Source organism: Chiloscyllium plagiosum, chromosome 9, assembly GCF_004010195.1.
Source record: "Chiloscyllium plagiosum isolate BGI_BamShark_2017 chromosome 9, ASM401019v2, whole genome shotgun sequence".
NCBI classification, from domain to species: Eukaryota; Metazoa; Chordata; class Chondrichthyes; order Orectolobiformes; family Hemiscylliidae; genus Chiloscyllium; species Chiloscyllium plagiosum.
This window is the reverse complement of record NC_057718.1, coordinates 94,928,623-94,952,336: the sequence shown is the minus strand read 5'-3', so window position 1 is coordinate 94,952,336 and position 23,714 is coordinate 94,928,623. Positions and strand designations below refer to the sequence as shown.

At 39.8% G+C, this 23,714-nt stretch overlaps 1 protein-coding gene and 1 long non-coding RNA gene across 5 annotated transcripts in view; one reads left to right on the top strand and one right to left on the bottom strand.

The window, feature by feature from the left end:
* LOC122553073 overlaps window positions 1-23,714 on the top strand; it is a 64,536-nt gene that overhangs the window by 5,229 nt on the left and 35,593 nt on the right. The gene's annotated exons all lie outside the window — the stretch shown is intronic.
* Window positions 18,135-23,714, bottom strand: part of LOC122553071 (GDNF-inducible zinc finger protein 1-like) — a 51,465-nt gene continuing 45,885 nt past the window's right edge. The window contains exons 5-7 of one of the 4 annotated variants that reach the window (XM_043696554.1): window positions 21,725-21,892; window positions 20,435-20,592; window positions 18,135-19,656 (exon numbers count right to left, since the gene is read on the bottom strand). In XM_043696554.1, coding sequence (XP_043552489.1) covers window positions 19,477-19,656; window positions 20,435-20,592; window positions 21,725-21,892 — 506 coding nt within the window. In that variant the 3' untranslated portion in view covers window positions 18,135-19,476. Of the gene's footprint in view, window positions 19,696-20,434; window positions 20,625-21,724; window positions 21,893-23,714 lie in introns of all 4 variants that reach the window. The other 3 variants (XM_043696557.1, XM_043696558.1, XM_043696556.1) reach the window with 3 other exon arrangements.

Genomic DNA, 23,714 nt, shown 5'->3' with positions numbered 1-23,714 from the left:
TGATCCAAACCGCTAAATCACCTCAATCCCATGCCTCCGTATTTTCTGCAATACCCTACCATGGGGAACCTTATCAAATGCTTCACTGAAATCCATATACACCACATCAACAGCCTTACCCTCATCCACCTGTTTGGTCACCTCAAAGAACTCAAAGTTTGTGAGGCACGACCTACCCTTCACAAAACCGTGCTGACTATCCTTAATCAAATTATTCCTTTCCAAATCATTTTAATTCCTCTCTCTTCTAATCCTTTCCAACACTTTACACACAATTGAAGTAAAGCTCATTGGTCTATAATTACCAGGGTTGTCTCTACTCCCCTTTTTGAACAAGAGAACAACATTTGCTATCTCCCGTCTTCTGGCACTATTCCTGTAGACAATGATGACATAAAAATCAAAGCCAAAGGTTCTAAAATCTCCTCCCTAGCTTCCCAGAGAATCCTAGGATAAATCCCATCTGGTCCAGAGGACTTATCTATGTTCACACTTTCCAGAATTGCTATCATCTCCTCTTTATGAACTTCAATCCCATCTAGTCTAATAGCCTGTATATTAGTATTCTCCTCAACAACATTGTCTTTTTCCAGTGTGAATACTGATGACAAATATTCATTTAGTGCCTCTCCTATCTCCTCAGACTCCACACACAACTTCCCATTACTGTTCTTGACTGGCCCCAATCTTACTTAGTCATTCTTTTAATTGTGACATACCTATAGAAAGCTTTAGGGTTTTACTTGATCCTACTAGCCAAAGACGTCTCATGTCCCCTCCTGGCTCTTCTTAGCTGTCTCTTTAGGTCCCTTCTGGCTAACTTGTAACTCTCAAGTGCCCTAATGGAGCCTTCATGTCTCTTTACGTAAGCATCATTCTTCCTCTTGACAAGAGATTCAACTTCTTTAGTAAACCATGGCTACGTTGCTCAACCACTTCCTCCCTGCCTGACAGGTACATAATTATCAAGTAGCTGTTCCTTGAATAAGCTCCACATTTCAATTGTGCCCATCTCCAGCAGTTTTCTTCCCCATTCTGTGCAACCTAAATCTTGCCTAATCACATCATAATTCCTTTCCTTAAGCTATAATTCTTGCCCTGAGGTTTTTAGCTATCCCTTTCCATTGCTAAAGTAAACGTAACCAAATTGTGGTCACTATCACCAAAGTGCTCACCTACCTTCAAATCTCACACATGGCCTGGTTACCAAATTCAATGTGGCTTTGCCTCTTGTTGGCCTATCGAGGGAAACCCTCCATACATTGGACAAAAAATAACCCATCTAAAGTACTCAAACTAAAGCGCTTCCAGTCAATATTTGGAAAGTTAAAGTCCTTCATAACAACTACCCTGTTACTTTTGCTCATATCCAGAATCATGTTTGCAGTCCTTTCCTCTACATCTCTAGAATGTTTCAGAGGCCTATAGAAAACTTCCAACAGGGTGACCTCTCCTTTCCAGTTTCTAACCTCAGCCCATATTACCTCAGTAGACGAGTCCTCATCAAACGTCCTTCCTGCCACCGTAAAACTGTCCTTCACTAACAATGCCACACTCCTCCTCTTTTACCATCTCACTGAAACATCTAAACCCTGGAACCTGCAACAACCATTCCTGTCCCTGCTCTATCCATGTCTCCGAAATGACCACAACATTAAAGTCCCAGGTGCCAACTTATGCTGCAAGTTCACCCACCTTACTCCAGATGCTCCTGGTTTTGAAGTAGACTCACTTCAAATCACCTTCCTGCCAGTAGGGAGACTCTTGCGACCTTGAAACCTTATTTATGACTTCAAGTCTCCTTAGCACATCTTGTAACATGCCACACACAACCCAGTACTTGTTGGCCTCCTTAATGTTCAACCGCTAGCTGAGAACCATGTTTGATTTGCTGTAGCTGGAAGAGATTGGAGAGGTGGTATAGCGTAATCATGAGGAACCAATGGCTAGAAGCCCAAAAACCTCAAAGTGGAGGATATTCCAAAAAGAGAAACTATCATGGCCAGAAATGATGTGCTTTGGGAAAAATGGGTTACAGCAATGGTGATAGTCCAAATAAAACTGTTGTCATATACTGTGCACACCAGTGATGAGTTGGTTTGGAGGAGAAATGCGGACCAGCTCTTCGCTGCACCGCACTGCGACGGGGGGTGTATGTTCCTCAAAATACAGAGCTGGGCCAGATGGAACCAGGGGTAAGAACTGAAACTTGTGTCACTGAGCCGGTATTGGCCATAACCAGGGAGCAGTCAGCAGCTGCATTGCAGGACAATGGCAGCAAATTAGAGAAGGGCGGATCTGCTGAATGGCGGGAGCTTTTGAAAGTCTGGGAGACTACATCAGAAAAGGCTCCTAAGGCTAGAAGATGGTTTTGTTGAAGATCATCATGAGACTAATCATGTCGATTTAGACTACAGAAGCTTGTATTGGGAAAAAGTAGTGGTTGTTCACACACCCTTTCTGTAAATATTCCTGAATATGTACATATGTTAGGCAAAAGTGAGGACTGCAGATGCTGGAGATCAGAGCCTAAATTGGAGTGGTGCTGGAAAAGCACAGCAGGTCAGGCAGCATCAGAGGAGCAGGAAAATCGGCATTTCTGGCAAAGGCCCTTCCTTCATCAGGACCCTAATCTATGTACATATGTTGGCCATGATGCCTGTATAATATTTTACAATTGTAAATATATATTAATGGGAGTTTTTGAAATAAACGGGGAGGGATATTATGAATGTAGTTGGGGGTGCAAGCTACCGCTTAAAGAGAACAGGACATTTAGGTCAATCTAGGTCTGACTGTGTACTTGTAAAGACGTATAATAAATTGTTCCTGGTCCAAATTCTACAGACTCATCTTGTGGTCTTTTTTATAATTATAAATTGACCTAAACCTAATAATCTGAAGTCCACATATCATTCTTGTATATTCACGTTGTGCTTCCTCCAATGCCGATATATCATTCCTAAGGTGTGGTGCCCAGATCTGCTCACAGTACTCCAGGTGGGTTCTGACCAGGATTTTGTTTAGCTGCAGCATAACTTCTAAATCCTTATACTCTGGATGTGAACACTAGCATTCCATTAGCCTTCTTGATTACTTTCATCACCTATTTGTGGTATTTTTAAAGGTCTGTGAGTTGTCCCTCTAGATAATGAGGGATGGGCAATAAATGACAGTATAGCCAGTATTCCATGAATGAATAAAATGACTGAACTATCTGCAGTCAGTTTTTACAAAATCTGGGAACATGATAAACTGTGAAGAGGGCATGAAAGTATCAAAACAAGGTAGTGGAAAGTATAGATAGAGTCAATGGATGGAAAGTTGTTTTGCTTGATGGACTGGGCTGTGCTCTAGTTTCATGCGGTCTTGGGAAAAGCAGTTGCCACACCACATTGTGATGCATCCAGATGGGATGCTTTCTATGGTGCATCTATAAAAATTGGTAAGAGTCCTTGAGGATATAGTGAATTTGCTTAGCCTCCTGAGGAATTAAAGTTGTTGTCGTGCTTTCTGGACCATTGTGTCGACGTGGGTGGACCAGGACAGATTGTTGGTGATCATCACTCCCAGAAACTTGACACTCTCAGCCATTTCCACCTCAGTACCACTGATGCAGACAGGGGCATGCCTTCCACTCCGGTTCCTGAAGTCAATGACCAGCTTCTTTCTTTTACTGACATCGCTGGGGAAATTGTTGCCTTTATACCATGTCACTAAGCACTCAATTTCTTTTCTATATTCTGGCTCATTGTTGTTTGAGATTCAAACTATAATGATGGTGTCGTCAGCAAACTTGTCAAAGGTGTTGGGGTGGAATTTGGCCACATAGTCCTGAGTGTATAAGGAGTATAGTAGGGGATGAGTATGCAGCCTTGTGGGAGACTGGTGTTGAGGATTATGGTGAAAGAGGTGTTGTCGCCATTCTTATTGGTTGTCATGTTGGCAAGGTGCCGCCATTAGACTGGGTGGACAAGAGTCAACACGCCATTCATTTATATGATCTTTTGATCTCTCTGCCTATAAATTCTGTGCCTGAGAGATTCTCGCTCACTTCACCTGACAAACAGACAACACGTCGAAAGCTTGTGATTTCAAATAAACTTATTGGACCATAACCTGGTGTCGTCTAACTTCTGACATTAATGACTGTGGTCTCTGGGTCAGGAAATTGAGGATACAGAAGAGGAAGCTGAGACCTAAGTCTTGGAGTTTAGAGATGGGTTTTTTTTAAGAATTAATGTCATAGTCATAGAGACGTACAGCACGGAATCAAACCATTCGGTCCAACTTGTCCATGCTGACCAGATATTCTAAATTAATGTAGTCCCATTTGCCAGCACCTGGCCCATGTCCCTCTAAAACCTTCCTATTCATATACTCATTCAAATGCCTTTTAAATGTTGTAATTTTCTCAGCCTCCACGACTTCCTCTGGCAGCTCATTCCATGCACGTACCACCCTCTGCATTAAGAAATTGCCCCTTAGGTGTCTTTTAAATCTTTCCCCTCTCACTTTAAACCTATGCCCTCTAGTTCTGGACATCTCATCCTTGCCCGTCATGGTTTTATTAATCTCTACACTCACCCCAGCCTCTTACACTCAAGGAAATACAGCCCCCACCTATAGCTCAAACCCTCCAACCCTAGCAAATCTTTGTAAATCTTTTCTGAATATTGTGTTGAAGGTGGAAAAGTAGTCAATGAGTCAGTGCCCAGACTGCTTAAATGTTAATTCTGACCTATCTCTGCACCTTCTCTGTGGCTGCAACACTATTCTACACTTGGTTCTGCGATCCTGATGCACTCTGGTATGATCTACACGTATAGCATGCAAAACAACACTTTTCACTGTATTTCAGTATGTGGCAACATTAAATCAATCAAAGACAAGCTTGTGGATTAGCCAGCTAAATGGTAGATGAAGATTGAACTGAAACAATTTACTGCAAGAACATAGAGAGGTCATGGAAAACAGAGGGTACTATAAAGGGTGTGCAGGAACAGAAACTTCTGTATATATTTTGGATATTCTGTGTATAGTCTGGATTAACATCCAGACTACTGTTTGGGGACCTGTAGATAACTCCCAAGAAGGTCTTTTTAACCTTAGTATTTCTCAGCTCTATCGACACTGACTCTACATCCCCTGATTCTAGGTTCCCCCACGCGAAGGAACTGAATATCATCCCTTACCAACATGGCCACCCCACCCCCTCTGCCCATCAGTCTGTCCTTACGATAGCACGTGGAGCCTTGAACATTCATTTCCCAGGCCCTGTCCACTTGAAGCCACGTCTCAGTTATCCCCACAATATCGTATCTGCTAATTTCCAAAAGAGCCTCCAGCTCATCCATCTTATTTCTAATGCTTCGTGCATTCATGTATAGTATTTTTAATTTGTTACGGCCCTCACCCTTCCTATCAACTCCTATTTCGCTCAACCTTACAGCATGATCCCTTTCTGAGTTTTCTGCCTCATTGATACAGTTGTCTTTCTTGACTTCCCTTGTTGTAACTTTCCCTCCAATTTCCTTCTTAAACATCCAGTTTGTCCCCTCCCCCCCACGACTTAGTTTAAACATAGCTGTGTTGCAGTAGCAAACTTGCCTGCCAGAATGCTGGTCCCTAACCTAGTAAGGTGCAAACCGTCTCTCGTGTAGAATATATGCTTACCACAAAACATACCCCAGTGATCCAAGAATTTAAATCCTTGCTTCCTGCACCAGTTCCCCAACCACACGTTCAAGTCCATTATCTCCCTGTTTCTGGCCTCACCAGCCTGAGGAACTGGAAGCAAACCTTGGACGTCCTGCTTTTCAGCCTTCTTCCTAGCTCTCCGAAGTCCTGCTGTAGTAGGTTCCTCCTCTTCTTCCCGACATCATTTGTGTTGACATGTACCATCACCTCTGGCTCTTCACCTTCGTCCTTGAGGATTTCCTGCACTCTGTCTGTGATGTCTTTAACCCTGGCACCAGGAAGGCAACACACCATTCTTAAGTCCCGTCTGCTGCCACAAAAACCCCGGTCAGTTCCTCTCACTATGGAGTCCCCTATTACCATGGCTCTGTGCAATGTCAGATTCTTCCGCTCTGTCTCCACGCCACCTTTTGATTGACAGACCTGGCCGCCTTGCGGACTGGGAGTGTCATCTGTCTCTACTGTTTCCAAAAGATTCAACTTGTTCCTGGCAGGTACTTCCCCCGGGGTCCCTCGCACCTGTCTCCTCTCTGCCTTCCTCATCGTCTCCTCTCTTCTGGTACGATTGGTGTAATAACCTCACTGAAGGTTTCATGCAAGAACTTCAGTATTCACCCTGCAATTCACCTGCAATATTCACTGCAGCAGCTTGCCTTGACTCAGTGATAGTGTGTAAAGTGCTGGGGTTGATGAGTATTTCTATTACCTGAAAGCTGCTTTCATTTGAATTAGGGCTCAAAGCCTGATCACTTGCTGTTCTTTGTGTACAATCCATGATTTGGATTTAAACGTAGAACATTTGAGAGTTAAGATTTTTTAAAACAAATGGTTGTGGGAGTGAGAAGAAGTCTGATGGCTGTGGGAAGATACCAGTCATCCATCTGGTGAGCAGAAAGGTAGTCAATTCAGAGGAATATGATCACCAGAATGCAAGGCATAACTCAAGGGAATGTAAAGTGAATGCTAAGATTCTGAAAACTGTCAAGGAACAGAGGCTCCTTGAAGTGTATGTATACAGATCCCTGAAGATAGTCAGGCAGCTCAATTCTTTTTAAAAGTATGCTTCATTCATAGAAAGTCTTTATGTACATACACAGTTACTGAAGCAGTTCTATGCAGTCTTTGCACCTGAAGAACAAACAAACTTTAGCATTTGTCGATCCCTGCAGTTGTGAAAAAACTAAGGCATTTTTTAACTTATACAGGACTGTATTTACATTTGAATCACCGAGAGGTTGTGATAACTGAACAGATCCCCACTGTACTTTGGCAGAAAGACCTTTCCTCACTGTGAGGTAGATAAGATAGCCAAGAGGATACAATGTGTCATGACCATACTACGTACACCTGAACAGCGATCCTTAAACTGTGAATTTAAATAGTTCTTGGAGTCCCATTTTAGAATTGTGAATATTCCAGCTTAAATAATAAGCAGAAGGAAAACTTTAATCTTGAATAAGTTTATTACATGACAATTGCTGAAAGTTTCTGAGCAAGAAGGTGATACAGGCATTGACTAAAATAATTGTGAAATGATATTCATGTAATTCATAATTCTTTGTCTGATCACATGATTCAGACATCAGTGAAAGAAGAAACCGCCAGTCTAGGTTGGGTATGTGAGAAGAGAGATCTTAAACATGACACCAGAGAATTGTATTTCACAACAATGAATATGCAGATGTCAATAAAGACATGTTACAGCTAAAAAGTCTTATTTAATGAGAATGAAAAAGCAGCCTGAGAGACAATGCCCGGTAGCCTGATTTTGTCCAATTCAATAATGGGCAGGTGGCAGTATTGGCTTTAAGCATTAGATAGAACATGTTAGGTTAGCATTAGATCTTGGAAAACTTTGAGACAATAAAAAGGCATAATTGGAGTAGAATCTGAAGGGTGTGAGAAGGAATGTTAAAAGGATTAATATTCTAGAGAGGAAAAGCACAGGATTAGAACACATTGATCTTAAAAAGGAAAAGCGCAAATACCCACTTGGGTCATTCAGTGCAATTGTGTGGAGGGATGGCAGCTGTGGAAAAAAGAAGTCTTGCTGCTATCTTATTTGATAATGCCCACAGTGTTGTTAGAAGGTTATGTACTAGAGAACAGTTTCAGGCTGCATGCAAAAATCAGCGAGAATTAATATGCTGTGGGTCTAATACTGATGATGTTCTGTTAAAACAAAGTAAAGAAGAAAGTGTTACAGATTATGAAGCAATGACTAGAACAAGACATGTACTTGAGTGCCAAAAGAAATTTAGTGGGAGCTTAGGTGAGGCTTAATCAGTGATCTTGGCACTGAGGAGAATCAATAGAACCATTATTTTCAGATTTGTCTAATCTAGCATTCTGTTGCAGGTATGGAAAGTTGAAGGATTGAATTAGTTAAACCATATAGGCATTAGTGTGAAAGTTGAGAAATTGCCAGACCTTCTTCAGTCCAAGGGAGATTTAAAACTGAAAAAGGCAGTCCAGTTCAATGGAAATAAGGGGCCAGAAGCAGTCAATACTGCAAGGAAACATTGGGGATTTGTCTGACATGGTTTCTTGGGTCTGAAGAGATATCAACACCTTTCCAGAAGCCTGTTAAAACACAAAACATCAGGAATAAACATTGTTGATCATATAAGCTCCAAATAAAATTCAAGCACTATGAATGTTTAGGAGAGGGAATTGGAACACATGTAGAAAGTATCCTCAGGTAACAACATCATCTCAAAATAAACAGAAATTCCAAAAGAAGTTAAAGATAGAGAATAAATGTTTCAATCAGCATTCCTCAGATGGTTGATGAGAATCAAAACAAGTTCTGGACAATCAACTTGAAACTTCAAGTGTTTGAAATGGAATTCAAACTTGACCCAAGAGTAACTGGCAGATAGCTTGCTGTGTTGGACGTCTGTGAGAATTAGACCAGCTCACAAAAAACCCAAGGTTGAAGAGGCACAGATATTGAAGTGCACGGACAAATCGCCATGAAGTTTAATTCCAGAGGACCCAAATGTTAGTGAACCGTAATATAACATAAGAAGAAACCAGAGTACCTCAGTGTTGAGTGCAAATGCTTGTTTTATCTTGTTCTCTTATTGAGATTGGATGCAATATTTCAGATCTGCATTTGTAGATCGTATTACCCTTTGTCTCCTGAATCCCAAATTTTCTGGGATTCTCCAGGCTGTGAAGAGTTGCAAGAGTTACCAACAAAAGCCAAAAAAGCACAAAAGATCAGCCAGCACTGCTGGCCCCACATTGAATCAAACTGCATCTGCTTTACATGAACTAGAGGTAGGTTGTCTGCACACACTCTGGTGCTGACATTGCTGCTCACAGTATGTGGTGACAACATGCCTCCACATGAGCAATGACTAATTATTGGTCATTGAGGCTTGCAGAGTAATCACACCATTCTTAGACATAGTGAATCAGGAGGAAAATCGATCCCCAACATAGTTAAGGTTCACGAGGTCAATTCCTGGAATGGCGGGATTACCTTACACTGAAAGACTGGAGCGACTGGAGAGAATAATTTATAAAATATAATGTATACTAGACTTTCATGGGGGCGCAGAGTAGAAAATGTGGGGAGGTTATGCTGAACTTGCAAAAGACCCTTGTTCGACTTCAACTAGAGTAGAAAGGATGTTAACACATTGGAGAGGTTGCAGAAGAGGTTTGCAAGAAATGGTTTAAGGCATGCCAAACTTCAATAATCAAAATCAATTACAGAAGTTGATATTGTTTTCATTGGAGGGGAGAAGCCTCGGAAAAGAGTTTATAGAAGCTTACAAAATCATGAAGGTTCTGGACAAAGAAAAACTGTTCCCACTGGTAAAAAGATTGAGAATGACAGGGCACAGATATAAAATAATTTGCAAAATAAGCAAGTTTGATTTGAGAAAAACAACTTTTGTAAACAGAAAATAGGGTCTACAATGCACTGCTTGGAGGTATGGTGGAGGCAGACTGTATCAATACATTCAACAGGCTATTGGATAATTATGTGAGTAAAAGCAATGTATAGGATTACAAAGAGCGTTGGAGGCTGAGGGGCGACCTTATAGAGGTTTACAAAATTTTGAGGGGCATGGATAGGATAAATAGACAAAGTCTTTTCCCTGGGGTTTGGGAGTCCAGAACTAGAGGGCATAGGTTTAGGGTGAGAAGGGAAAGATATAAAAGAGACCTACGGGGCAACTTTTTCACACAGAGGGTGGTAAATGTATGGAATGAGCTGCCAGAGGAAGTGGTGGAGGCTGGAACAATTGCAACATTTGCAAGGCATTTGGATGGGTATATGAATAGGAAGGGTTTGGAGGGATATGGGCCAAGATCTGGTAGGTGGGACTAGATTGGGTTGGGATATCTGGTCGGCATGGATGGGTTGGACCGAAGGGTCTGTTTCCATGCTGTACATCTCTATGACTCTATCTGCCTGTTATAACTTTAGCATCCAGCATTGAAGGAAAGGGTTATCAAAGTATCAGTTAGTACGTTGTCAAAGACCTTGTTTAGGATTCAAATTTTGTATCAACAGTATAATTGATTCTTCCTTGAGTGTACCATATATACTTGAGTAACAGTTGATCTCGTGTAAGGGCTCTCCCAAACTATTAACTTTTTATTTATTTTATGTACAAGTCCATCTCCAATGCTGACCCAAAGATCCTTCAATTTTGTAGCTTTGGGGAGTAGGGTTGTTGGAACAGTCTTTTTTATATTTACTATTTTCTTATTTAAACATCGGAAATACCAGTTGAGCCTTGGACAGCTATGTCCTGACTAGTTCAGAACCATGTTCTGGATCAGTGATGCTGGAAGAGCACAACAATTCAGGCAGCATCCGAGGACAGGCAAAATCGACGTTTCGGGCAAAAGCCCTTCATCAGGAATAAAGGCAGAGAGACTGAAGCGTGGAGAGATAAGCTACAGGAGGGTGGGGGTGGGGATAGAGTAGCATAGAGTACAATAGGTCAGTGGGGAAGGAGATGAAGGTGATAGGTCAGGGAGGAGAGGGTGGAGTGCTTCCTCCATGCGTCTGGTGGTGATGGAGCGGGGATGGAGGAGGCCCAGCACCTCCATGTCCTCGGCAGAGTTGGAGGGGGAGTTGAAATGTTGAGCCATGGGGTGGTTTGGTTGATTGGTGCGGGTGTCTCTGAGATGTTCCCTAAAGCGCTCTGCTAGGAGGCGCCCAGTCTCCCCGGTGTAGATGAGACCGCATCGGGAGCAACGGATACAGTAGATGATATTAGTGGATGTGCAGGTAAAAGTTTGATGGATGTGGAAGGCTCCTTTAGGGCCTTGGATGGAGGTGAGGGAGGAGGTGTGGGCACAGGTTTTACAGTTCCTGCGGTGGCAGGGGAAAGTGCCAGGATGGGAGGGTGGGTTGTAGGGGGGCGTGGACCTGACTAGGTAGTCACGGAGGGAACGGTCTAGTTCAGAACCATGGTCAGCAACCAACATCAGCCTCATTATTGGTAGTAATGATGACTTGGTATGGTAAATTAGGGAATATTAATCATGTAAATGTCCATCCTCTACATCTTGTCCAAAATATTTAGCCTCAACCTGCCTTTTGCATGACTATATAGGAAAAGTTTTAGTGGCATACCTACTGGATTTAACCTGTACAGAAACTTTCTATTACCTAAAGTTTTTTTTCTTGATCTACAGAATTAACACTGATGTTTTCTTTAATTCACCTGACAGCTTTTTTGAAACATTTTAATTCAAATCTAGTGAATCTTCATTCTTTTTAGTACAAAGAATAGCTTTCAATAAAATTGTATCAAATATTGTTGAACAGATACGCTATTGAAGCATTTTGTCTTGTACTCATCAGGACAGATACAACAATACAGTAGTCCCAGCGTTCCCACTGGGGATAGGTTCAAAGACCTTGTGTGGAAGCGCGAAACCGTGGATAGTAGTGAACCCATTCATTTAAATGGGAAACTTACCTTCCCAGCAGCCCCTTGGCCCCTAGTTCTGGAAAGTTCCCTGTAATATGTTTGGGCTGCGGTAAACCACGGGTGACTGAAACCATGGTAATAGGACCTGTGGCTAGAGCGGTCGCCCTGTATTGAATTTCAAATTGAACAACAATTTATTTTGCACAAAAAACGTGTTGATTAGTTGGCTCTGATTGATCAAGACATTTCTATTGCAATTGCACAAGTGAAGTATTGTTCACCATGCTTTTTGTTTAATTTACAAAAGATGCCACATCTGGATATGTTGCTTTTGCTTGCAGAGTTTCAGTCATAGAGTAATAGTCATAGAGATGTACAGCATGGAAACAGACCCTTCGGTCCAACCTGTCCATGTCGACCAGATATCCCAACCCAATCTAGTCCCACCTGCCAGCACCCGGCCCATATCCCTCCAAAACCTTCCTATTTATATACCCATCGAAATGCCTTGCAAATGTTGCAATTGTACCAGCCTCCACCACATCCTCTGGCAGTTCATTCCATACACGGACCACCCTCTGCGTGAAAACGTTGCCCTTAGGTCTCTTTTATATCTTTCCCCTCTTGTTCTGGACTCCCTGATCCCAGGGAAAAGACTGTCTATTTATCCTATCCATGCTCTTCATAGTTTTGTAAGCCTCTAAAAGGTCACTCCTCAGCCTCTGACGCTCCAGGGAAAACAGCCCCAGCCTATTCAGCCTCTCCCTGTAGCTCAGATCCTCCAACCCTGGCAACATCCTTGTAAATCTTTTCTGAACCCTTTCAAGTTTCACAGCATCTTTCTGATAGGAAGGAGACCAGAATTGCATGTAATATTCCAACAGTGGCCAAACCAATGTCCTGTACAGCCGTATTTATGTAGCTTCTATGAAGTGTAAGTGGACCATATTGAGTGTCTCACTGATAATCTTAAATGGGTTGTTAAGTGTCATTTTGAGCACACTTGGAATTGCTCATTAACATTTGTCCAATTCCAGAATCAAATCTGTTAACCATTATGTACTGAGTTTTGCAAACACAAGCCCATTGAGTATGGCCAGTACTCCATTGTAAGCAGCCAAAAGGACGAGTTACAAATGATCTCCCAGTCATTGGAATATACAGCTGATACACCTGACCTTGCAACAGCAGTAAAATTTGTATATCACAACCCATTTGTGTAGTACACAAAACATATTTTTGGCTGAAGGGTAGCATCGGAAGTAGAAAATTCCATTGTGTTGTTATCACATAAAAATGACATGAAGCAGCAAGCTTTACCCACTCCTCAGTGGTTTGCTATACCTTATACTTGCACAGTAATTTGAGGTAGTCTGCTAATTTTCAAAGCCCAATGTGACAGCCTGAGGTCCATTTATGAGTACATATGATACACTGCATCATAATGTTTCCCAAAAGTGTCTGAAAGCCTCAATAAGTGTGAGGCAGGTAAAGGGATCTTGAATGTAGCATTGAAAGAGCCTCAGCCCTTGACCTTGTCGAACAGGAATGAAGGACTTGCTCCCTGTTTGGAAAAAAGTCTTCATGGATGATGATCAAACCGCTACTGGATTGTGGTCCAGGAAACCATGCAAGCAGGGGAACAAGAAGAAAACGATAGTGGTAAGGGACAGGGAGGATGCTTTGTGAGCAGGATTGAGAACCCTGCATGATGTGTTGCCTACCAGGTGCCAAATTGAAGGAAATCTTGAGTTAGCTTGAAAGAATATTGGAGAGGAAGAGGGAGGATCCAGTTGTTGTAGTCCACGTTGGCATCAACATTAGCAAGGGTATTGGCATCAATATTGGGACAGGAAGGAACAGCATCTTCCAGATGGGCTCCACCTGAATTGATTGGACACCAGGTTCCTAGTGGAAAGACTAAATAGGGTGGTCACAGGAACTTTAGTTAAGTGGGATGGGTGGATGGAGGTTTCAGGAGAGGTTATAAAAGTTTCTAGAACAATAGGACAGAGTACAGAAAGGGTCAGGAATCTAACATCAGGCACTGCAGACAAAGGGGGAAGTCAATGCAGGACGAGAGATGTTGCACTTAAATGTATGCTGTATACATAAACAAGGTAAATTAGTTTCTTGTGCAGATTGAAAGTGGTAAATACAGTGCTGTAGGCATCACAGAGATGTCTCTGCAAGGGGATCAAGGCTGGGAACTAAACATGCACATCCTATCGAGAGGTCAGGCAGATGAGCAGTGGGAACGGGGTTGCCTTCTCAGTTAGAAATGAAATTACATTGATAGCAAAGTTGATATAGGGTCAGAAGGCACAAAATTTATGGGGGTAGAGTTGAGGAACTGCAAAGGAAGAAGACTCTGATGGGAGTTACGTACAAGCTTCCTAACTAATCTGGATGTGGGGAAGGAAATAAATCAGGAGATATAAAAGGCATGCAAGAAAGGCACTATTACAATATTCATGAGTGATTTTAATATCTAGGTTGACTGGGAAAATCAGGTTGGTAGCACATCCCAAGAAAAATAATTTGTGAAAGGTGTACAAGATTTTTTTTTGGGTCAGTTTATGGCAGAACTCTCAGGGGACAGGCAACTCTGGATTTGGTAGTGTGTAATGAAGTAGACTTGAGGGAACGTGAGGTGAAGGAACCCCTAGGGGGTAATGACCACAATATGGTGGAATTCACTCTGGAGTTTGAGAGGGAGAAGCTGGAATCAGATGCAAGGATATTACAATTGTTTAACGGTAACTACAAAGACAGGAGGGAGCAACTGGCTAGAGGTGATTAGAAAAGCAGCCTAGCAAGGAAGATCATGGAACAGCAATGGCAGGAATGTCTGGGGTTAATTCGGGAGGTACAGCAGAAACTCATTCCAAGGAAGGAGAAACATACAAAGTGAGGACAAGGGAAGACAGAAACAGCATAAAAGCTAAGTAAAAAGTGTACATTGTGATCAAAGCGAGAAGATTGGGAAATCTTTTAAAACAAATCAGCAGAGGGCAACCAAATAGCAATAAAGGAGAAGATGAAATACGAGGGCAAGATAGCTAGTAATATAAAATAAGATTGCTGCAGTTTGTCTAGCTATCGAAAAAGGTAAGGGGGGGCAAGAATGGACACTGGACTGCTCGAAAATGACATTATCAAAATAGTAAAGGGGAACAAAGAAATGATGGAGGAACTTACTAGATACTTTGCATCACGATGGAAGGCACCAGTAGCATACCAGAACTTAAGGTGACAGAGGTGAGTGAAGTGGCCAACACTAAGGTGCTGGGGAAGCTATAAAGTCTGAGGATGGATAAACCACCTGGATCAGATGGACTGCACCCTAGAGTTCAGAATGAGATAGTTGATGAGGAGATTGTGGAAGCGTTGGTGGTCATCTTTCAGGAATCACTGGAGTTAGGGAAGGTTCCAGAGGACTGGAAGATGACTAATGTAACATCCCTATTTAAGAATGGAGGGAGGCAGAACACAATAACTTAGAGGCCAGTTATCCTGACCTCAGTCATTGGTACGATTTTAGTCCATTATTAAGAATGAGATTACGGAACGTTAGAATACATGGTAAAACAGGGTTGAGTCAGCATGTCCTCGTCAAGGGAAGGTCATGTCTGACAAACTTGTTAGAATTCTTTGAGGTGGTAAGTTAGACAAAGGAGAGCCAGTGGATATGATCTGTTTGGATTTCCTCAAGGCCTCTGATAAGGTGCCATAAAAGAGGCTGCTAAATAAAATAAAAGCCCATAGTTTTAGGGACAAGGATAGGCATGGATAAAGGATTTGCCGACTGGCAGAAGACAGTGCATATAAAGGTCTCTTTTACAGGGTAGCAGCTGGTGACTAGTGATCTGCAGGGATCAGTTTTGGGACCACAATTATTCACATTAGACTTTAGTTATCTGGATGAAAGAATTGAAGGCATTGTTGCTAAGTTTGCAGAAAACACAAAGTTCAGCAGAAGGACAGGTAGTATTGGCTTTCTGTCATTTTCTACAAAGGCGCCGTTGGCAGCAAATCATATTTTTTCCCCCATCTTCAGTGGTTAGTGCCTTTTCTGGTTGGGCTAAGTTAGGAATAAAAACGGTGAAAGGTTTATATGTTGATGGCCTTTTTGCATCTTTTCAAAAATGAGTTGATAAGTTTTTACTTCCTGAAAGCCACTTCTTTAGTTATCTCCAAGCTCGCAGTTTTGTTTGTTTCAGGTTCTTCATGCCCTTCCTAATGATTGTGATTTTGACATCTTTCAGAACCACCTTCTTCACTAAAGGGGGCTACTTCAGTTATTTATTCAAACATCCATAAATTATGTTCAGATTCTCTTGACTCTATTAAAAGCTACCTGAAAGGCAGATCTGGAAGAGGTAATTCCGCGTGATGTATGGGATGAGATTTTACAAAGTATGCACAGATTTTCTATCTGTGCAAAACCGCACCCACTACACTAAAGCTCGACTTGCAAAAATATTTCAGGAGGTGTCTCTGTTCTATGATCGGTGTGAACAAACCCCAGCAAAATAGATGCACATGTTCTGGCTTTGTCCTTCTTTAAGTAGATAGGACATAGAACATCACAACGCAGTACAGGTCCTTCGGCCCTCAATATTGCGTTGACCTGTGAAACCAATCTGAACCCGTTCTATCTGACACAATTCCTGCACGTGTAGATATTGGATTGATATTTTTGACACCTTATCGAAGATATCTGGCGAAAATCTTACTCCTAATGCTATTACCGCTTTGTTTGGGGTGTCACCCTCTTTACCTAATCTTGCTTCCTCTAAAAAAGACAGGATAGCATTCACTACCCTATTGGCCAGAAGATTGATATTGTTAAAATGGAAATCCCTAACTCCACCTACTAATACACACTGGGTTAGAGATGTGTTATACTTTCTTAAAATTAGAAAAGATTAGATTATCCTTATCTTGCTCCTCTAACAAATTTACAAAAAATTTGAACTTTTTTCTTTCATATGCTAATAGTGTTGTCTTTTTAACTGTTCCAGACTGAGGTATCTTCTGCTGTGACTATTTTTTGTTTCTTGTTTATCTCTTTTCCTTTTGTTAATGCAGTTATTCTTACTGCTGGTTTAATTCATTATATTATGTGCTTTGTATATGTTTATATTTATTATGGTTGCTTATCATTTTTCTCCCTTTATATTTTTGGGGGAGGTATGTGCTGTGCAGAGGGTGGTTGGGGTTTTGTTTACTGTTGTTTATTGCTTGTGACTGTATCTTGTTTTGCTGTCAATAAAAAAAGAAAATGCTCCAAATTCTCAGCAGGTCAGGCAAAATAAAAAAAACGTACAAGTCATGTTCGAATGGCAGAGCAGATTCAATGGGTCAAATGGCCTCTTTCTACTCCTATATCCTATGGTCACGTGAATGTGTCCCAAAATTTTAGCAATTAATCTTCATTTTATTTGAACATGTTCAAATAATCACACTTTTCCAAATATATCGAAAAGTGTGGTGCTAGGAAAGCACAGCCGGTCTAGCACCACATTTTACGACTCTGATCACCAGCATCTGCAGTCCTCACTTTCTCCTTTTCCAAATATGTCTATCTTCCAAAAGAATACAAATCAGACAGTTGGTTTACTGCACAATTATTAAGTGAACTAAGAGAAAAACATTGTACCTCTTTCAATACATTTTATGAAAATACACATTGTTACTTGTGACAAAGAATAAAAACAGATTGCCAGTTCTTTCTGAATCTGACTAGCTTCATCTTAGTATGATTTTTGAAATTATTGGGCTAAACATATTTTGTGTCCTCTTTTTGAGCAAGTGACAAGAGCAACCTCTGATTTCTCTGCCTGGGAACAAGCCAGCTCATAAAAAGTGATACCAAAAATGTTGGAAAGTCTGACAGCACAACCTTCTGCTGTAACATTGTCTTGACTACTAATTTATTTTCGATCACCAACCATAATGGCTGACAGTGCCCAAGGCCACTATGAGATGGTGGCATTGTATTCTGCTCTATTGAATTATCAGATTTGCTCTTGTATGTTTGAGACAGCATCAGTATTGGGCTCCTCTCCCACCCTTGTTTATGTTTGGGATTATTCAATTACAACCTTACCATTATTTTTAGTGCAAATTTCAACAACATATTTAAAAAAAATTGCAAAAGGCATAGAACTTTTCATTAATTGTAAAATGTAAGTTTCAGTAATGAAGAATTGTGAAGCTGGGTATTAAAAGAAACGTTCATATGCTGTTGCCTTACTAAAATAAAACAAATTAAAAACAGTGACTTTTAAAGATCTGATTGAATTAAAACATTTTAATGTTTCTGATTTCATACTGCTACTTTAATAGATTAACAATACATGTTTTGCAATTATTATTGCACTGAAATTTTCAATGTGACATCTCTATTAACAATTCAAAGTCAAATGTATTGAAATATACCATCATGGTACATTTAATAGACTAGAATTAATGAATGCATCCTTAAATTACAATGGATGAATTGTAAAACTGATTTTGTACCACAGCAGATGTTCTCTCCATACGACCATACCAGAAAATAAATGGAACACAATACACAAAAAAGTCAGTAACATGACATCATTTAGTAGTATTCCTTCCTACAGCACTTTAAAATGTAGTGTTATGACACTATTGGCAAACAAGACATTGTAGTTCCTTTAGATACTGAATACATACATGTCTAGTGAGAGTTCTAGAAAATTACAACTAGTCCTCAAACGATCAGGCATGTAGTATGCTGCAAAACATGTAACTTTGTAGATTTGATCAGTGGAGGAAAAGAAGATTCAATCATCAGATTTCTGTACCACAACATTGAAACATTGATCAACAGTAGGTCTACAAAAAGTATCAAAGTTAGACACCTTGTGAAAGCTATTCTGATCAAATAACAATGCTTTTTTTTGGTATTTTGCTTCTCTATTTACAAACCATTCATCTTCCATAATCCTACACTACATGTCTGATTCTAAATACAGCACAGCATAATGCTGAAATATTCCCATGCCAATTTATGTCATTAATCAAATTATTCTGAACATCCTGAGTTCAGAATTATTAAACATTTGAGGAGTTACACCATTGCATTTAAACACTTAAAATATATTTTAAATTAATTTAGGGATACAAGCTGTGATGCGAATAGTAATCTTCACAGAAAATGTTTGATAATTATAAGTCTCCAGTGCTATAAGAAATAGAAATATACTTTCAGGTACACAACAGATCAGATTATTTATAAGATGTCAAACAAATGTAGAATTACATTTTGGAATCCTGCAACTGAAATGATTAAAACAATTTGACTGTACAGATGTAAACTCTCAGTGTATTTTTGCTTATTGCATCAATGAAGCAAACTGCTTTTTAACATATAGAATTATTAATTTTAGAATTTATATATAGAAGAAAATGATGGTGTTGATGAAAATAGTTAATTTCTGTAATACTAGTTAATGCCATGTTGATATGCTGATCTCCAACAGCAAAATACTAAATATTCACTGTAACTGTAGGAAATAAATAATGTCTGACAATGATTACGCATTATACCTCACTATCACCAAATCAAAGTGAAAGACTTAGGGTATTTCTGGTTTGAATTGCTGGACTAAACTCAGAAAATTCCAACAGATGCCCAATAAAAGCCCTAAGAATGAAAATCGGGCTGATTACTGTACATTTGACAAACTGAAGCTGTGAATGTGGTGTATATGATTGAATTATTACTAACTTTTCACAGAAACAGTGCATTAAAAATAAAAATATATCCAATTTTTCATTGTAAGTTTGAAGACAATACATACTGTGTTGTGTCCATCTGTTTTAGTAATATTGATCAATGACCGGGCTGTATTCCTTCCACTGGTAGATCAGTCCGAATATTCATCCATTTCACAGGTACAGGGTCATCAGAAAGGCAAACATCGCCTAAAGTTTCAATTTTTGACCAATTATGATCTTTCTTTGAGGTAAGATCAATCAGGTATGATCGCCAGTGAGCATTTCGGTCATGAACCTAACAGCAAAAGGTAAGGTGAACCGAAAATGAAATTCTCTGTTGGATAAACATGTAGCAAATGTTTAGCATTAATCATTTAAGAGCAACCTATATAGAAGTAATGACCAGAAACAAGACAGCTTACAATATACGTGTGTAGTGGAGTAATGTCTTCAGAATATGCAAAATGATGACTAAAAGTTTTGTCTGGTGACGTGAAAAGTTAGATGAGTCCCAAGTTCAAATCATAGAAAACCAGTGCGAGGTACAGCACATAATAATGGAATTTTGGCATTTATTGCTAAAGGAATAGAGTGTAAAAGTAGACAGGTGTTGCTGCAACTTTACAAGGCATTAGCAAGACCACACCTGGAGGACTGCAAACAATTCTGGCCTCCTTACTTGAGAAGGGGTGGGGGGGGAATACTTGCATTACTGGCTGTTCAAAAGTGGTTCACTAGATTGATTGCAGAGATGGGGGCTTATCTTATGAAGGAAGAGAGTAAGCCTATGCTCTCTGGAATGTGCCGTCACTCTTAAAATATAAACAGGAAGATAATTTTTCTAAAATTAAATAACTGCACAAATGTCCAACTTGTGAAGTATTTAAGAAATATGAATCTATCACATGATAGAGGAATATTTTACTTACTATAATTATATTTTTCAAGAATATTTATTTGTGGGGATGAGAGCCTTTATTGGCAATAATTGTTGACAATGTGATTCCAAGATACATTTTTCAATAAGTAAAAAAACAGCATAATTTCTAAATGCAAAGTCAGGCAGCACTTACAGAAACGTGTCTTCTCAAAGTGGACATGTCTGTGAAAGTTCGTTCACAAGCCTTGCACTTATAAGGCTTCTCCCCTGTGTGAATTCGCTGGTGACGTCGAAGCGCTCCTTGCTGGGTAAAAGCCTTTCCACACTGTTCACAAAAATATGGACGGGTTTCTGTGGAAAATTACAAGATTCAAGGAATACTACTGAAAGATAGAGAGAGAGAGATAATAAAGCAATGACACTTTCAATTATTAGGACTGTGCCTAAATGTGTGAATATGTAATCATTAATACAAATCTACCAAGTCCTTTATGGTCAGGTGAAGTAATTCTGAGCCTAAGTTCTGTGTTAGGTCATCCTTCAAAGGTTTCTTCATTTACTATTGTATACGTTGGGCACAAATCTTTAAACTCGGTACACATTCAAGATTTGGTAATGAGCATCTTAAAATCATCTGTCCCATATTTCAAAATGTACTGCTTAAATCCATTCACTTCATTGTTATATCAGAATTTATTACAAATCACTGACCAAGTGAGGTCATTCTCTGCATGGAATTCTCCTACCAACTGAGGCTTCAGCATTTGATTGCTGTTAATCAAGCACCGAGTAAGAGCAAATTACTGCAGATACTGGAATCTGAACTGAAAATAAAAAATGCTTCCTCCCCCAGTACTCCAACCACCAACCCCACCAAACTATTGCATGAATGCTGCCTCCTCCACATTCACCAGTCCTGATGAAGTGTCATCTAGACTTGAAACGTTAGCTTGCTCTTTCTCCATGGACCCACTGTGATCTACAGCAGTTTTTGTTTTCAGTTCTAATCAAGCACCTAGTTGGGTTGAAGGAAGATTGGTATTTAGGAAGTGTCTCATTCCACAAAATAAAACTTAGGAGCTATCGTAATAAAATGTACATAGACTCTGATCATTTGTAAAGCTTAATGAAGAGCCAGCTATTTACAGAATTCATATTATATGAGACTATTGTATAATTCAAGTTAAGCAAAGTGCTTACAGATACAGACAATTACAACATCAGTATTTTATGAAAGGAATATATCGTACTGTGACCATTAAACAATGAATTAAATATGCTTTTTCCTAACATGACCATTTTGGCTGGTTCTTTAACAATGTTTCACACATTGGAGACAAATTTAAAAATGTAATATATTTTTGATAACTTTATTCAAAAATTATTTCAGTATGTTCTTTCCAGCATGAAAGCCATATTATAGCCCATAAACTGTATAAATCTGAAATATAGATTAATGCTGTATAATGGAATTGTTACACACCTGCATGAATATTGCTGTGCTGGGCCAATGAGGCTCTCAACCCAAAGGTTTTTCCACAAACATCACATTTATAAGGTTTGGCACCCATGTGACATCGCTTGTGACATTTCAAGTATTCATTGGTGGCAAAATGTTTGCCACATACATCACATCCGAAAAGGCGTTCTCCTGTAAGATAAAACATTGTTAATGTTCTTTTTCTTGCTCTGTATGACTCACTGACCTAATTAACTAAGCCATTTGAGTAGAATGAAAAAGAAGTAGTTTGACTTTTTCAGTGTTCCTTTAATAAAGTACTTCCGAAGTGCACACTTCAGACACTTTCATGACCAGTAGAAAGCAGAAAGAGATAACCTCTCAAATGGTTCAGGAACATAGATTAGGAGTTTACATTAAAAAAAATCTATAAGTGAATCGCCACAAAGCAAAAAAGATAATTCTATGACAATGAGGACAGGACAGGCCTTGCCTCCTGCTGAGTAATCTTTCTCTTGACTACATGAATTCTTTTCTTTTGAGAATAGACTCATATAGTCACAATTATAGTATAATCATAACATAAGAGATTGTGCTATTGCTGTAACCTAAAGATCAGATTGTTAGGTCAAGCATACTTAAATGTAGTAGAGAACATAGCAAGAGAACAACTGTGGTCACTTAATTAATTTTAAGTTATTTTCAAAAGATTCAAATAATAGTGTTGTACAACACGATCATAAGATCAGAGGAGGAAGGGCTGAAAGGCTTCCCTCTTTTCCCATTCTCTGTCTGACTCTAACAGGTTTCTTCTTTAAAAAGAATCTTGCTAACTCAGTGAACATCTAACTTTTTATGTGCTTAGACTGTAAAAGACATACTTGGACAGGGTTCCTTGAAAGGTTTTAAAAACTTTGACTATGAATTGTACATAGTACCTAGTCTATATGAGAAACAAAATGCTCTGTAGACAAAGATTTGTGAGTTCACAGACACACACATATGGGTTAACTATAAAGCGTAATCATAGGGTAAGTAATTTTGTTTTTTTTAAAAAAAAAAGTCCAGTAAAAATCAGTGGTATACGGATCTTGTGGGTTGACTAGATTTGAAGCTGGGCTCAATGGTCCCCTTTGGATTTAGAATGGATACAACATAAAGATGTTGCTAAACAATTTATATATTTTCTTCTGGAGCTTATGGCTGCTGATTTGACTCTTAAAACACTGTCTCAACTAAGTGGATGCCCAAAGAGCAGATAGGGCTTGAGCTTGCAGAATGAATGAAGTAAATGTAACAGTGATCCTGCTTTTTCTGCATCTTCCTAAACCCAGTTAAAATCACCCACCATCAGGTTATAGTCTAAAACAGGTTTATTTTGAAGTACTAGCTTTTGAGGCACTGCCTCTTCATCAGGTGGTTTGGAACATGACCATACGACAGAATTAATAGCAAAAGTGTTACAATGTCATGGAGTTGTAATGATATATTAAACAACTTTAGTTAAAAATCGCATATCACCAGGTAATAGTTCTTAAAAAAAATTAGATTAAGTCTTTCATCATCATGGGATATGGTGGTTTAGGTTCTTTAATATGTAAATGCCAGAATTAATTCTCAAGGTGGAGTCAGCCTATCTAATAATAGGTGTCATCACAGCTCAGACAATGCATTAAATTAGATTAGATTAGATTAGATTACTTAGTGTGGAAACAGGCCCTTCGGCCCAACAAGTCCACACCGACCTGCCAAAGCGCAACCCACCCATACCCCTGCATTTACCCCTTTAACCTAACACTACGGGCAATTTAGCATGGCCAATTCACCTGACCCGCACATCTTTGGACTGTGGGAGGAAACCGGAGTACCCGGAGGAAACCCACGCAGACACAGGGAGAATGTGCAAACTCCACACAGTCAGTCGCCTGAGTCGGGAATTGAACCCGTGTCTCTGGCACTCTACTAAATGTGTGAAGGTAAAGTCTGTACCAATGTTGTGTCAATTCTATTTCTA